This window comes from Nansenia antarctica (assembly GCF_963989245.1).
Source record: "Nansenia antarctica genome assembly, chromosome: 19".
Taxonomy (NCBI): domain Eukaryota; kingdom Metazoa; phylum Chordata; class Actinopteri; order Argentiniformes; family Microstomatidae; genus Nansenia; species Nansenia antarctica.
In genome coordinates this window covers 11778307-11792634 of record NC_137692.1, presented here as the reverse complement: position 1 = coordinate 11792634, position 14328 = coordinate 11778307, and the positions used below count along the sequence as shown (strand labels likewise).

The following is a 14328-nucleotide window of genomic DNA, read 5'->3' as shown; positions in this document are numbered from 1 at the left end:
CCAGATTCACCACAATGATTCCACAGATGACATGTTTACATTTCAGAACTAGTGAGTCATGTTGATGTGCATGTTGATATATGACTGGGCATAGGATTAAACTTAAAAGTTCATTTTGCATTCTGAAAAAAATCTCGTATTAGACCACAGTATGATCCCAATGCTAATTGTTCTTGCATATTTTGCTATATGATGTATTGTCATGTCTTCCCTGGTCAAATTATACAAAAGGTGTATGTATGTAAATGGTCATGAGATGTTTACTGACTTTTAAAGCAGCTCAAACATTTAACACTAGAACAGCCACGGGTAGGGTCGAGTAAAACAAATGATTTGAACCTTTGCACTCGATCAAATTTCAGGACCCTCCTTTCATGACTTTCCTAGATATGTGTTCTACCACCCAGTATCCTTACATTTTCAAAATCACATCAGGATATGCTAGTATAAAGCTATTTTGCTGTTTGTCTGTGTAGGAGGCAGGCTCGTTTACATGAGGCGCCAACTAGTGGTCTTTGTGTGTAAGTAGCAGCTTCCCATTCTAAGCTTCCCGAGGCTGTGCTAAGAGTAGGTGAAATAGGCATGGCTGTCCTAGTGTTAAAGCAGCTCAAACATTTAACATTCTGAAGTGTAGGCTTGTGTCCCCTCTGTAAGCATGTGTCCCCCTCAGTGACTCCCATCTTCTTTCCACAATGGGGGTCCAATTAGCACAAACATTTGGCAGTGGACCAGAGAATTCAAATTCGGTCTCTAAAAAAACGCTGCATCTCAGAGTTCATTCAAATATAGATTCCCACTACACATGACCTAACACCTCTCCAAACACACACACACACACACACACACACACACACACACACACACACGCACACACACACAAACACACACACGCACACACACACACGCACACACACACACACACACACGCACACGCGCACACACACTCACTCGTGCTACTATCTCAGCTAGAACATCACTCCTTAAAAGCTCATTTATGCGGATTCTCCCCAGAGCCCTCTCCCTTTTTCCCCCTGATAGGCAAAAGCCCCTGTTTTTCCTTTTTGGGACAGACAAAGCTGTGCCTCCCCCCCCCCTCCACCCCCCTCTCACACCCCCCCCCCTCCCCTCCTCTCCCAGCCCCTCTTTCTTTGTCATGACAGATGACTTCACTTACTCACCCTGATCAGAGCCTAGGCCCTCTAGCTAGGCATACTTACTGAAAATCCCATACACACACACACACACACACACACACACACACACACACACACACACACACTCCGGGGAACACTGATCTTGTATAAAGGTTACAGCCACACTCTCACTAAAACCCAAAGAGCCCTCTAAATCCAGCCCTGCTATGCCAAGGAATGAATCAGATGCTCTATGGCCTCTCACACCTGCATGCCAGTGTCTGAAATGTGGTTGTATAACTTAGACTAAAAGGCAAAGGATACCTGCAAAGATTACTAGGGACTAAACGACTGTAAAGGATTCATCATAAAACACCTGCAGTGGAATGTACTGTACAGTGTGTCGTTCCACATATTGCATTTTTGGGTACTGCCGAAAATACGCTATGCAATTGGATTAGGTTATGACCCGTCTTCTTTTGACAGAGAGAGAGCGAGGTTATTTGAATTGGCTGAGGAGTATACCGTGGGAGAGTGTTAATAATCGGAACATCTTGAATAGATCCATCAGAACAGTCCTCTATTTCGGTGTCAGCAGGTGTTGTCTTTGCAATGAGAGGGAAATAGCCATCAGTGGCACCATTTATTTGTATAGCACTTTTTTATTTTCGTAAGACAATTTGTTGTTGGATCTAAGATGCCCCAAAAGCTAGTGAGGAATAAACTCCTCTGAGAAATCATTACAGTAACATTGCAAATCATCCCCTCCCTGGTACTCTTGCAACCCACCCCATATCCACAGACTTGATTAGACTAGCGTTCCTGTAGCCTAGCGTTCCTGTATTCCCCCTACTTTCTGTTGAAAAACCCTTATAGCCACATCACAATATAATGGGAGGAAAGTTTACCTAGGGAGTGTTTATTGACTGGAAGAGGATGCCACTTCTCACACCAAAAATATCCATACCAACGTTTCAAATTCCAGCTCTTCACCACAGCTGGTTTAACTAGCTTATACTCAGTCTCTCAGTCTCTCAGTCTCTGTCGAATTCACTCTGTATCTCAGGAGTTTTTACATCCCCCAGGCGAACAGGTGTGTATTAAATGCTAATAGGGCAGTTCACGAAAAATGGCTGCAATCATATACTTAATCACTTCAATTGTTTTCCAACGTTACCAAAATCGACCCTAGCCATAGTAAAAACGTAAATGACTTTGATGACTTTCATGTTCTTTTCTTCTTTTTAGATACACTTTTTAAGACAAGATAATCACCGTTATTCCTCATAATACACCCCATTATGAATATGTTGGAGCATGGCCAAATGAACCGGTAAAAAAACATTAAAGTGGCATTCGTTCGTTAGTTAGAGAGACTACAGTGAATGTCATGTCAGTGAATGCCTTGCTTAATTCTCTGGCAACAATAGCTTCACACAAGCTTCCAGAGGACAAAAGATGCAAGCCAGCACCTGTCTATGTGTGATTGACATTTTAATGAGTCAGCCAGTGAAACACAAGGCACTCCATGTGAGAGAGGAACCAAGCTCTAAACCCCCAGTTATCTCAGGCTTAGTGTCAGCTGTAATACAAAAAATTTAATAAAAGCTTTAGTCTCATTCCAAGACAAAAAAAGGTTGTTTGTTCCATGGTGTATGTGTGCCCATTGGAATCATTTTAAAGTCATATATCAAACAGTGTGAATGGGTTTTGAGCATGGTTATCAAGCCAAAAGGAGAGAGACTGATTTATGACTGGGGTTTGCTGCTAGGGATGTAGACTGTGCTTTGAGGGTCTATTGTGTAAACAGTGTCCGTTGCTCTCTTGCATGCAAACATGTAGGCGAAAGCACACATGCGCATACAGTACTGTACAGACAGACAGACACACATGCACACACACACACACAGCTCCCTAGCTAGTTCCGACTTCATGATTAGGTCCTCCCCCTGGTGTCTCATCTTATTGTATCTTCATCTCCTTTGTAATCAAAGTTTAGAGGGATTCGGGCTCTTCGAGGCATCCTGACTTGCACCAGATAAACTCTCATGACATTTTTTGTCTTAGAAGGATCCTATATATGTATAGTAGAAGTGTAGGCGTACATGTTGCAACACGACTTAATGTCATCAAGTTTTTTTTGCATTACCTGTATTACCTTTTTCAACATATTTTACAAGACTTCCTGGTCGAAGACCGCAGCAGGACACTGAATATGTGAACTACAGTGACACGCCTCTTTACACCCAATCATTTGTTACACAATTGGCTCCCTTGACGAGAGATAAGGCTGCTAATTATAAGGTCCTCCTGGTCTCTTTATGGTCACCCTTGACTGAGGAAGTAATTAGGGTCAAGCAGTTTATCTGTGGGAAGGGCCGGAGATGTGCTGCGTGTGTGTGATAAAGAGGGGTGATGTGTGGTGGCAAGATTCTACTCTCTCTCTCTCTCTCTCTCTCTCTCTCTCTCTCTCTCTCTCTCTCTCTCTCTCTCTCTCTCTCTCTCTCTCTCTCTCTCTCTCTCTCTCTCTCTCACACACACACACACACGTATCTCTGTTACGTCCGTAGTGTGTTTGTGTGTGTGTTCTGTTTGTTTCCTGTGTTTCTCTCAGGTGATTGTCCTTCCTCCTGCTTACTGCAGGATTCTCCCATCTCCTCCGGTTCTTGCCCCCCCGGTTTTATTTAATTGTTATCCCCATATCCCTAGACCATATATGGGGTCGTAACAGGTGATGTGTGGTGGCAAGATTCTACTCTCTCTCTCTCTCTCTCTCTCTCTCTCTCTCTCTCTCTCTCTCTCTCTCTCTCTCTCTCTCTCTCTCTCTCTCTCTCTCTCTCTCTCTCTCTCTCTCTCTCTCTCTCTCTCTCTCACACACACACACACACGTATCTCCGTCTCTCTTTCTCTCTCCGACACGGAGGCCGAAGGGAGAATAAAGGAGTGTGCCCCTCCCCTCCTCCCCTCCTTCCACCCCTCTCACATGTCCAATGGAGATAATTTTAGCCCATGTTTAGAGGGGCCTAGTTCATTTAGGCAGTCTGTCCCTTCCCTAAGCATGCTATAATGCATCCATTTGGACCAGCCCCGTGGGCCTAGACTTGGTTATAGGCAGGTTTGTTTTCTCTATGCAATGCGGTGGGGGAGAGGCTGTTTCCATGTGCATGTCACACAGCAGAGAGAAGGAAAGGTGACACTGTTGGCGTTTCAGAATGGCTATCCCTCTCTGTAGCATGGAAGGCCAGTCTCATGTTTTGAATAGCCACAGTGGACATTCGTTCTGGTACATAGGGTTAAGTCACTGTTATTGTGACTACTGTGTGTTATGTCAAGTGACATAATTAGTGTGCTTACATGTGCTTTGTTTTGAATACAATGGTATGATGGTATGGTAGCATAATTAGACACCCTAAATGCAAAATAGTGATATTTCTAGGGGTAAAAGCTGGTCAAAATAGTGCAAAAAGACAAAATTCCTCTTCCTTGTGAGAATGAACAATAAACAAATCTTTGCCTTGTTCTAAAGTATAGTATCACTGAAGATCAGCGACAGGTCAGCTGTACGAAAACCTGAATGCCTTATTATTGTAGTATCCTAATGCAGCACAATTGAAATGATTGTGTGTGCGGTCTAGTGGCGGGGGTTTCTCTAGCAGTGGGAAAAACTGTAGTGCTCATGGCACAGTTGAGCTTCATGCTCTTTGTAATGGGTTCAGCTGAATAGCTCACTCTGTAAATCGTGACGTTAGAATTATTCAAAGGTAGAAGGTTCTATCTCCATTTTTGTCAAAATTTAGTTTTTTACATAATCTGATCCATTAGGTGTTTATTAATGCCTGTGTGGTGTTATTTTTAAAATGTTGACATTTTTGAGTTAGTAATTAATAAAATACAAAGGTTCCATCTCACAGAACATAATGGAATGTAAAAACGTTGACGCTCAATATCTCTGAACTACCCTAAATGGAGATAGAACCTTATGATTCTAAGCTCACGAAATGTTACAGCATCCGCACATTCAAAACTGTGCAAAAATAATAATAATGCGCGAGCGATCATTAGCAAATGAATGCAGTGGTATATCACTTGATTAGCCAAATGCTCAACACCTGTGTCACCTAGTGGAATTCCGAATTGTAGTCCTAGGTTTAGTGGACTACAAAAGCCACATACACAAGTGTTTACTGAGACAGGGAAACACAAAAAAAGACTTATATTTACAATATATATGCATAACAGAACAAAAAACAATAGAGAAATTCTACAACATGCAGACATCAGGGCGTAGCGGTCATATAATCAATACACATTGTTTTTTGCACAGTTTTGAGTGCGGATTATGCTTTTTTTCATTCCAAATGTGTCTATAAAACACAAAGCTATGCACATACACGTTGACCATTTATTGGACTTTATTGGATAAATCTGTTTGATCACATGAATAACATGTCGGTATTTGTGTTTGTCTCTGTCCCCAAAGACAGTGAGATGGTGCCTCTGGACGGCCTGCGTCCTCGCTCCTTAACAGCTGCCTCCCTACACCACCGTGACCCTGACGACCCCCACCTCTCCATCAGCCTCTGTGACCTCAGCCTCCAGCACCAGCGGCAGCAGGAGGAGGAAGACGACGAGGAGGAGGAGGAGGAGGAGGAAGGGGAACGACTGCACTCCGCTCTCAGCTCCTCCACCTCCTCCTCCTGCCCCGTCGGCCCCCAGAACTCTCTCAACTCAGCCCAGTGCTCTCTGCTGCCCGCCGCCCTGCTAGACGGCGACGGCGACCTCCACTTCCACTCCCTCCGCGGGGTCCACATCAAGATCCTGGACGGACAGACGGTGGAGAGGTCGTCGGACCACCGCGGCGAGGAGAGGACTCTGGTCTTCACCAGCCGCCCGCTGCGCTGCGGAGAGACGGTGTTCGTCAAAGTGACCAAGGCCGCCACTTCATCACACCACGGCTCAGGCTCACTCTCCTACGGAGTGACGTCGTGCGATCCGGCCAGTCTGCGGCCCAGCGACCTACCCTGCGACCCCGAGGCCTTGGTGGACCGCAAGGAGTTCTGGGCGGTGTGCAGGGCGGCGGCCTTGCAGAGCGGGGACATCCTGGGGTTTGGGATTAACGCGGAGGGAGAGGTCTTGTTGAGCCAGAACGGCTCCAGTGCGGGGATGCAGGTGTGTGTGGACAACTCCAGACCTCTCTGGATGTTCTTCGGTCTGCACGGAGCCGTCACACAACTCAGGATCTTGGGTGAGTTCCACTGCACTGCACTGCACTGTGTCACTGACACCGTTACAATGTATTCCTGACATCTTATGATAGTGCCATTTAAGTGACAACCAACTCCCCGCTAAAATGTTAGATTGAATTTGAAATTATTTTTGATTGAACAATTTGTATTTACTTAGTGGTATGGTGATTTGAGGTGTCTTAATTGTCACAGCGGTTGTCAAATGTGCCCCAGACCAGACAGTTATTCTTGACATTCATAGGCATTATAAGGGGTATTATGGTGCGTTCTTCAACTAGCTTACACATTACACCTCATTAAATGGAAGCAATTAATCATTGTTTTTCAGGAAAACAGCAAGACTTTTAAAAGACTTCTAAGATGTCTTTTCAAATGAGTTTCCATTAAGAAATAACTGCAGTGTCTGATCCTTGAATGACCCGTGGAAGTTTGACTCCTACATGGTGGCCAAGGCCAAGTCATGAAATAGTTTTCCTCTCCCTCAGTTTGGAGCTGCTCTCTGTCTCTGAGCTTTTATCAACTCATATGATATATCTCTCCTGGCATTTTACATTCACCATTTACATTTTGCAAATGAAGGCAAATGTTCCATATTTTGTTCCATCTAGGTTTCTATGCAGTCACTTGTTTTTCTTTGTTTATTTCGATGGAAATCAAATATTCAACAGATGTGGAAATGTACTAATGGATCACACACACACACACACACACACACACACACACACACACACACATAGCCAAGTCTCAATCCTTTAAGTCCTCTCAGGTGCAAGTCCAACAGATCATAGCCAGTCTGTAGTCTGTACACTACATGACAAGTCTGTCTGGGTGAGGAAGGGGGAAAAAAACAAGTCTTGATTGAATCCAGCTCCCACTGTTTGGCATTGAGACGCCAGAACCATATATCTGAGGCTGGGGCTGGGGCTGAGGGTTGGAGCTGGAGGGCTGGAGGGCTGGAGGGCCATGGCTGGGGTTGGTGCCAGTACCATATACTATCTGGGGCAGGGCCTGTGGGCTGGTATGATGAATGACTAGAATGATAACATGCCATCAATACTAGCTGAGAGGGAAAGACAAGGGTGCTGTTGGAAATGGGGAATTAATGACAAGCGGAGAGGTGGATATAGCCTGTATTTCAATTCCCTTTGGCTTTCCCCGTTATTCTTTTGCAAGGGATTGAAAGGTTTGGAATTCAGCCTGCTGTTCATATGCTGCACGCAGGAATTAGGAACGTCTTGATGTGATTGGAAATGCTTTAAGAAAGGACTTTGAAGATGTTGATTTTAACAATGCAGGAGAAATGACAAAACCCTGTTTTTGCCTCACTGTAAAGTGAGCTTGTTTGAATTAGAGTGCTGCACTAGACTATCAGACCTTGAGTTCTCTGATGGAAGTCTATTTTCTTGATGGAGCCTCAGCCTGATAGAAAATGCAGCTTGTAAGCACAGATGTGTGTGAGTGTTCTGTTTTTTTTTTAACAATGCCCATGGAGGCTGATTATTTGTCATCGGGCCTTGAACATCCTGTTCCCTCTGTTTGCCTTTGTTTTCTCACCAAAATCCAAACCAACATTTCTCACTGTTAATGAGAAGGATTGTGTCTCAATCTAGTTTGACGAGACTCCAAACTAAAATGTGAAAATGGTGTTTTAACTCTGAAAACGACAGTTCAAGGTCATTCAAGCCTTCGGTTTTGATTTGGTTATCATCCAATACATATTTGGATAATTACCTTTTGGGAATGTGACTGGACTAATCTGGGCAAATAGGGCACTGACTCCTTTCTTCCTTCCACTCCTCTCCTCCCCTTATCTCCTCTACTCACTCCCTCCCATCTCCACCTCTTCTCCCTCCTCTCCTCTTCTCCCTCCTCTCCTCTTCTCCCTCCTCTCCCCCCTCCCCTCCTCCCCTGCCCTCCGTTCCTCTCCGTTCCTGTCTCCTTTCTTCCTGACCATGTTGTGTGACCCCCCTGATCTCTCCTCCCCCCCTTGCCTCATCTCTCCCTTCCTTCCCCTCCCTCCCCTCCTCCTCTTCAGGGCTGAGTAGGAGGTTATTTCGGTGCTTGCGTGGGCTTAGAGTAGGCTCAGGCTCAGCCAGCATCATCCATCAGGGGAAAGCTCCCCTGGCTGCTTATGAAGAACCTCCATATGCATTATTAAAATGTAATTGCAGAAAGGCCTCAGACGACGCTGGGTTTTTTCCACCCACACCATATTCTCCTAAGAACGATTCCTCTCCTCACCTCTCTTTGCCTTCTGTCTCTCCCTCTTCTTCTCACTCCCCCCCCCCCCCTCCCCTGGAGCCTCTAATGGGGGTGTGATTGCTCCTTGTTACCCTCTCCAGCTGTGTGCGACGTTTCTCTCTCTCCACCCACACAGTTGCTGGCAAATGTTGCTGTGGAAACCTACAGCCTCTTCCTAGGATGTCTTTGTTCTGTGTGATCAGGTGTTATCATCAGGGTTGTGAAATTGTGCAGATGGGAGTCACACACACACACACACACACACACAAAACATGGTCATTTAGGCTTTGTTGTCGTATGCATATCTTAGTTTGACTATTTTGTCTCAGTGTTTTTAAGTTTAGTTCCCAACGCACCACCGCAAGTGTGTGTGCGAGCGTGCGTTGCATCCATGCATGCTTCAGTGTGTGCATCTGCATGGGTGCGTACCCTGTGTGATTGTGTGTTTTACACACACGTCACGTATTGAAGCGGCTGCACCACTTTAAAAAGTTTCCATTGTGGTGTGGTGTGCACTTTCCAAATGATGAGTACGTGGTGAAAGCCACTGTGCATACTAGGCTACATGACCACAGTGGATTTATCTGCATTCACACACACACACACACACACACACAAGCACGCGCGCACACACGCACACACACACACACAGACCTCACAGGTGGTCTTCATACTCCAACACATTCAGATGCTGGCCATTCCAGAAAAGGTTTTATGAATAGATATTAAGGGTATTTTATCTCTTATTGGAGGTGACCAAGATGGTCACTAACAGCTGCCCAGTATGGGTCATGTAAAAGGGGTGTCCGCGGTAGTTGTATGATGTAGGCTACTGTTACAAACAAACATATCTAGTAAATCTAGTGATAAATCTAATACATTACATACATACATACCGAAAATGTCCAGTACGTGTCCTTCGGTTCGCTTCGCTTCGCGTGTGTACCAAATGAAGTCATCTCAGCCAGTACGCATGCGCACACACGCCACAGATAGATTGTAATAAGTAATTTAGCAGTCATTATGGCGAACGCAGATCAACTTCCAGCATCCCTTAAATCTCCTATTTGGGAAAATTATGGTTTCTCTGTTACCTACAATGAAGATGGACAAAGACAGTTGGATCAGACCAAAGCTATATGCCAGCATTCTTCAACTGCGATTGGGAATGCAGCTGGCTGTACAATCGAACTTGCTCACTCATTGAGTCGGAGAATATGAACATCACAGGTACAAGAAAAAAAATGCTCCCCATGGCATTAGAGAGGCATAGCAGCCTCTCGCTAACAATTCAGACCGGGCCAAAGCAATAACAAAGGCCATAGGTGTTTTTATAGCAGTTTGTTCAGTAAACCACTGTTTAATAATATATATAATAATTATTATTATTTAATCATAATATATAAAATAGTATATATTAGTGTTGTTCCGATACCATTTTTTTATCCCGATACCGATACCGATACCTGACCGTGCAGTACTTGCCGATACCGAGTACCGATCCGATACCACGGCGTTTGAAAAAACAAAACAAAAAAACATGTTTTTTGAGCCGCATACTCACCTCGATGTAAAATTATTGCTAACACTTAGTCTGGCACTGCTCAAAACCTTTGTAAAACAGGAAAAAATACCAACAGAGAGTGAATACTATAGAACTTTTTTTTATTGTCTACCTGGTATGGTGACAAGAAAATCAACCCCTTATAAAACCTGAAATGTGGCTCTCACAGATGCCAATCAGTGCAATATCCATTTAAGATATAAAACAGTCGTAGTAGTAGTGCAACAGAAAGTGAACATTTACAAACAAAATAACTTCAGTACTTAAAAAAAAAAAAAAAAAAAAGCGGATTTTTTTTTTGTTAGTACTCGCCGATACCGATACCAGCATTTTTGTGCGTATCGGTGGCCATGCCGATACTAGTATCGGTATCGGAACAACACTAGTATATATATACTGTATATGTTTTGGGAATTTTTACTCCGCTGTACCGAAAACGTACCAAACCGTGACTTCAAAACCGCGGTACGTACCGAACCAAAATAGTTGTGTACCGTTCACCCCTAGTATGTTGTGTATGCACTGTATGTGTATGTAGTCTACTGTACACTTCTTTGTCTCTGTAATATGTGTGTCAACCAGTGTGTGCAGTCATTGATACCTGACATTTAGATTGTGACCTAATTATGAACACCATTATTTACAGTAATCAATGCTAACACAAAGTTATAGAGCCATTTTTGAACACCAACATTGATATTATCTTGCTCATTCCCCCCCCCCCCCCCCCCCCTGTGATTTCCCAATATTTCAAGCCAGTCTCTGAACACAACCTGGGCACCATATGAACCCATGTTTGCAGATGCAAACAAGGGTTGTTTATGTAGATTGAAACTGAGACTCCGCCGGTTAGGGTGGTCTGACTCCGACATGAGAGAGACTGGACCTCAAAGGGAGCAGAGGGGAGGAACATTAAGGCTCTATTCCAATTAGGTCCTGTTCAGTTGTGTGCACCAGATTGTATACATTCTTGTCATAGCGATAGGGTTTATAAGAATGTTTTCTAACAATTTTCCCAGGTTTCTATGAGTGAGGCCACAGCTGTTTGTAGTTATTGTAATATTATGGAGGGAAAGGCAGGGAACTTTGGCATTATTTTCATTTGGCATTGGGATAGAGGTATGTGGAAAAAAGTTTGATATTAAGGTTAGTATGTGTACCACTGCATACATCATTATATCACTGACATATAAGAGATTTATTGTGTCATGCAATTGGCAGTGTAAAGGCTCTGTGACAACTGATAATGTAATAACACTGGATAATGCAATAACATTTGCCTTTATAATGTAAATATTTACATTGATAATGTAATAAACGTTTTTGTACATAACTTTATTACATTGTCCCGTGGTTATTACATTATCTGGTGAGTAAAAGCTTGTTGGATGAATAATGTAATAACTTACCAAAATCATTGTCTTTACATTTTTGCTTACGGCCCCATAATAGCTTGAGGCAGCTCTGGTATTACTTGTGGGTTGCCAGTAAAAGTAATAATTTCAAGGTTCATGCCATGCTAATACGTACACAGAGACTGAGACAGACCTTGTCCAAAAACTGTGCTGGTGGAAAGCCAGTGGGAAGTACAGAAAGACTGTGTAAGGTAGAGAGATGAAAGGGATATGGAAAGTTAGATATTTACCCTTTCTTTTTACTGTTTTCCCCTGCTTTTATATTCATTCTATGCATGTATATGTTTTTTTATGTTTTTTATTCACTTTATGTTCTTATTCGTGTTGTAAAGCACAGGTGCATTTCTTGTATGAAAGATGCTATATAAATAAAGCTTTACTAACTTACTAATAGTGCCTAGTTTTCCAAACCCTGAAAACAGTGACCTACACCAGTCTTATCCAGTCTACACCCCTGGTTCTAGAGAGAAACAGTAAACTCCATCAGTCTTATCCAGTCCACAACCCTGGTTCTACAGAGAAACAACTGAGTTCACACATGAACTACGGAAAATGAAAAGAGCTGGGCGTGTCCTAGAACGCCGATTCAGAGACTGCAGGCTCGCTGTCCATAAACTGGCTTTCTGTGAACATCAAAGTCCCTTAAAGACGCTCAGTCACAGTTCTACTCCAACCTAATCAATAAAAACACTCAATAACAAATCAATAAAAAGGGATTCTAGGCAGCTTTTTCCCCACCATAAACCATCTCCTGAAGCCACAACCATCTCCCGCTACAGAGGAGCGATGGAACAGCTTCATTGACTTTTTCAGATCCAAGGTCAACAACATTCGCTCTCTGATGCCCAGCTCCTCCTCTCTTGTCTCCCTCTGCTTACCAACCCCTCACCTGGGAGTTTCCCATCCATCCCATGTTTCACAGAGGTTCAGCAGAGCCACAATGAGGAAATCCTTCGAGGAATGAAATCATGCACTTGCGTCCCTGGACCCCATTCCCACTGCTCTGCTCAAGTCATACTGTACATCCCCATTCTCAGCCCATGCATTTGATTGGTTATTATTAGGTTTAAGGAAGTTTTAAGGCCACGGTTAAGATAAGGGCTACATTTGGAATCTTATCGTGATTATATGGTACTTTTGACCTATGGAGGAATTTGGGTTAGCTAACTAGACAGGGGCACACCTTCCCACACCCATGAGAAAAATAGCTGTAGGTCTGTGGACTGTGTGGTCCAATGAGATAAGAAATCTATGTATGCAGTACAGTACATCACATGCTCTTGACTCACTAACAGACACCCACACACACTTGCTGTAGACAAACGTATAATCTGCAGTCAGCTAGCCCTGTTTGTATGTGTGTGTGTGTGTGTGTGTGTGTGTGTGTCTGAAATGAGTGTTTTGTGACTGTGTTTCTTCTCCCCCTAGGCTCGTCTCTGCAGGCGGACCCTCGGTGGCCCTCCCCCTCCCCCAGCTCCCCGTCCTGCACCCCTAACCTACTCACACTACTGTACGGCGGAAGCTCAGAGCCCAACCTCAACACCAACCTCAACACTAACCTGAACATCAGTCTCAACACCAGTCTGAACACCAGCTATCACGCAGCCTACAGCAGCTCGACAGGTTTGTCTCCTCTCTCTCCCTCTCCCTCTCCCTCCCCCTCTTTCTTTCTCTCTCTCTCTCTCTCTCTCACTCTCTCTCTCTCCCTCTCCCTCCCCCTCTCCCTCTTTCATTCTCTCTCTCTCTGTCTCTCTCTTTCTATCTCTCTCTCTCTCCATCCCTCTGGCTTTGAGCAGCTATCAAGTTTCGCCATCTCTACCCATACCCTCTACCCACTCGACCCTTTCATACATTTAGTGCTAGAAATGGGTACTCATACATACAGTATACTGCATTGCCTACATCCTTTTCCATATTGATTACTGATTCTGCTGTGTCTGATAGGTACAACCCCAAGCTCCCCTTTCTCCAGCCACCCAGAATCCCCCACCTTCCCCTCCTCATGCTCCTGGAGTGACGAATGTACCATCTGCTACGAGAACACGGTGGACACGGTGCTGTACGCCTGCGGTCACATGTGTCTCTGCTACCCCTGCGGACTCAAACTCAAGAAGATGGCCAACGCCTGCTGCCCCATCTGCAGGAGGACAATCAAAGACATTATAAAGACCTATCGCAGCACGTAAAAACTCAGGCTCGGCTTGTCTATCTGTCTCGTCGAATTCTCAGCTAGCTAGGAGCTAGGTTTGTTAAAAGACTATCGAATACGTTTTAAAGACCTACAGCAGCATGCAGGCTTGGCCTGCCCAATCTGTTTCTTTCGTTCATCATAGGGCGTTTGTCAACTACTATGAATGACATCATAAAGATTGACCGCCCGCGACATTAACATTTGAGCTTGCCTGACCTTCTCACCCATGGCTCTTGTCTGCCCAGGAGATTGTCTTATTTTCAGGGGGGACCATCGAGGACATACTGTAGAGACACTGGCTCTAGACAGAACTGGCCTCAAGGATTGTATTATGGCCCAGCTCTGAAATCATCAGATCAGACCATTAAATCCATCACAAAGACACTGTGGGTGCAGGTAGGTCTGTTCTTCTCCAGTACCCTGCTGCAGGACCAGCTACTGTAACTGTATGCAGCCTCCTCATCCACCATGGAGGTGGTGTTATCTAAAGGGGATCTAGTTCACATGCTGCAGAACATGAATTGTCCACCTACTGCTA

General features: G+C 44.3%; 1 protein-coding gene across 1 annotated transcript in view; it reads left to right on the top strand.

The window, feature by feature from the left end:
* LOC308173783 (E3 ubiquitin-protein ligase NEURL1-like) overlaps window positions 1-13785 on the top strand; it is a gene marked incomplete at both ends in the record, with an annotated part of 33567 nt that extends 19782 nt beyond the window's left edge. Inside the window, 3 exons of the mRNA XM_080548836.1 lie at window positions 5614-6378; window positions 13028-13222; window positions 13544-13785. Coding sequence (XP_080404962.1) covers window positions 5614-6378; window positions 13028-13222; window positions 13544-13785 — 1202 coding nt within the window. The remainder of the gene's footprint in view (window positions 1-5613; window positions 6379-13027; window positions 13223-13543) is intronic.
* Between the last annotated feature and the right edge of the window lie 543 nt (window positions 13786-14328).